This window comes from Buceros rhinoceros, unplaced genomic scaffold, assembly GCF_000710305.1.
Source record: "Buceros rhinoceros silvestris isolate BGI_N320 unplaced genomic scaffold, ASM71030v1 scaffold2672, whole genome shotgun sequence".
Lineage (NCBI taxonomy): Eukaryota > Metazoa > Chordata > Aves > Bucerotiformes > Bucerotidae > Buceros > Buceros rhinoceros.
Window position 1 is genome coordinate 20,763 of NW_010400458.1, and position 1,343 is coordinate 22,105.

Below are 1,343 nucleotides of genomic sequence, written 5' to 3' on the forward strand. Positions count from 1 at the left end.
GAAAATTACAAAATTAACTAAATTACTCTGCATTAAGTTTCAAAACCAGCACCCACATAACATAAAGATTTACTGAATATTAAATGGTTTCTTTTCAGAATCTAGGGTGTAAGAGAAAGAAAACCCCATAAGACCCCACCTTGAATGCCTCGACTTAAGACAATTTCTTTTTCTAGACCTTCTCAGTTTTCTCATGCAGCTTAGAGAAATGTTGGGTAGCCTGTAGTATGCTTACCAGTGTGTAGTTCTTCTGAAAATGAGCCCCATCACTGCGGAACATCTGGGCTAAAGCACTCTTCCCCACAGCCGGATCTCCTGCAAAACCAAATACATATAAGATTTTTGTTTCATCTTAAAGAATCTTATTTTCCCTCAGTTCTGTCACTATCATATGCCACGAGAGCTTGGATGCTGTAACTCTGAATACAGGTAAGATAACTGTCAGAAGCAGCACAACACGATATAAAAGGTAATACTCTCACGAAGAAATTAATACTGCCATTAGGCATACTGGTGCTGACATCAGATTTCTGATCTATGAATGACAGTAAAGGGCCCCCAGATCAGGGCAGAATTGCTGTTTGTTCTAAAATTCATGCCTACTCTATAGCCTTTACCTAAGAATTAAAATTTCCAACGTATGCTGTCATGTAGAGAAAAACACAGTGTGATAAGGGAGACCGGGCTGCACAGGAGGTTATTTCCTCTCCTTAGATTACACGTTTCCCAAAATTCAAATCCTTGTTATACACTGAGTTAAGGGAAGAAAGCTGCTCAAGCTGGTAACATTCCTCGATGAACTCTTCTTGCTGACCCTGCTAAGAGAGCAACTCTTGCTGACTCAATGCTGCCGGTGGCTCATTACTTGCATCCTGGATGTAACAGAAGCAAATGTCACTTGGCTGGAGAGAAAAAGCCTGCTGATTCATCCCTATATGGAAGGAAAACCAGGGGGCTTTAATTTTTGCTCTTTTAGAGCCAAGGCTTTCTGATATGGCTTGCACGACACTTTGGGAAAACCTGGCAGCTGCCTGCTTTGGCCTGCTGTTACAAAACTCCATGAGATCCAAAGTGATGGCAGAAAACTGCAGAATTCACATATAAAAATATCAAAATTATCCATCAAAAATATCATAATCCTTGGAAAACAAAGACTTAAACTTCCTGTACCCAAAGGGCTTATCCTTCCTTCACATACTCTCTCAGTAGCATGGACAGTTCAAGGTTCTAGCTTTAGCCTTAAAGGAGCTTTCATGGCAGCCAGATGTTGAATACAAGTCTTTTACATTATAGGTTGTTAAAAAACAAACGAACCCAGAAAGGGGCATATTTTGACCCTATTA

The 1,343-nt window shown here is 40.1% G+C and overlaps 1 protein-coding gene across 1 annotated transcript in view; it reads right to left on the reverse strand.

Moving 5' to 3' along the window:
- Positions 1-315, reverse strand: part of IFT27 (intraflagellar transport 27) — a 4,086-nt gene extending 3,771 nt beyond the window's left edge. Inside the window, exon 1 of the mRNA XM_010131848.1 lies at positions 236-315. Within this exon, the coding sequence (XP_010130150.1) occupies positions 236-280 (45 nt within the window). The 5' untranslated portion in view covers positions 281-315. The remainder of the gene's footprint in view (positions 1-235) is intronic.
- Positions 316-1,343: the final 1,028 nt, after the last annotated feature.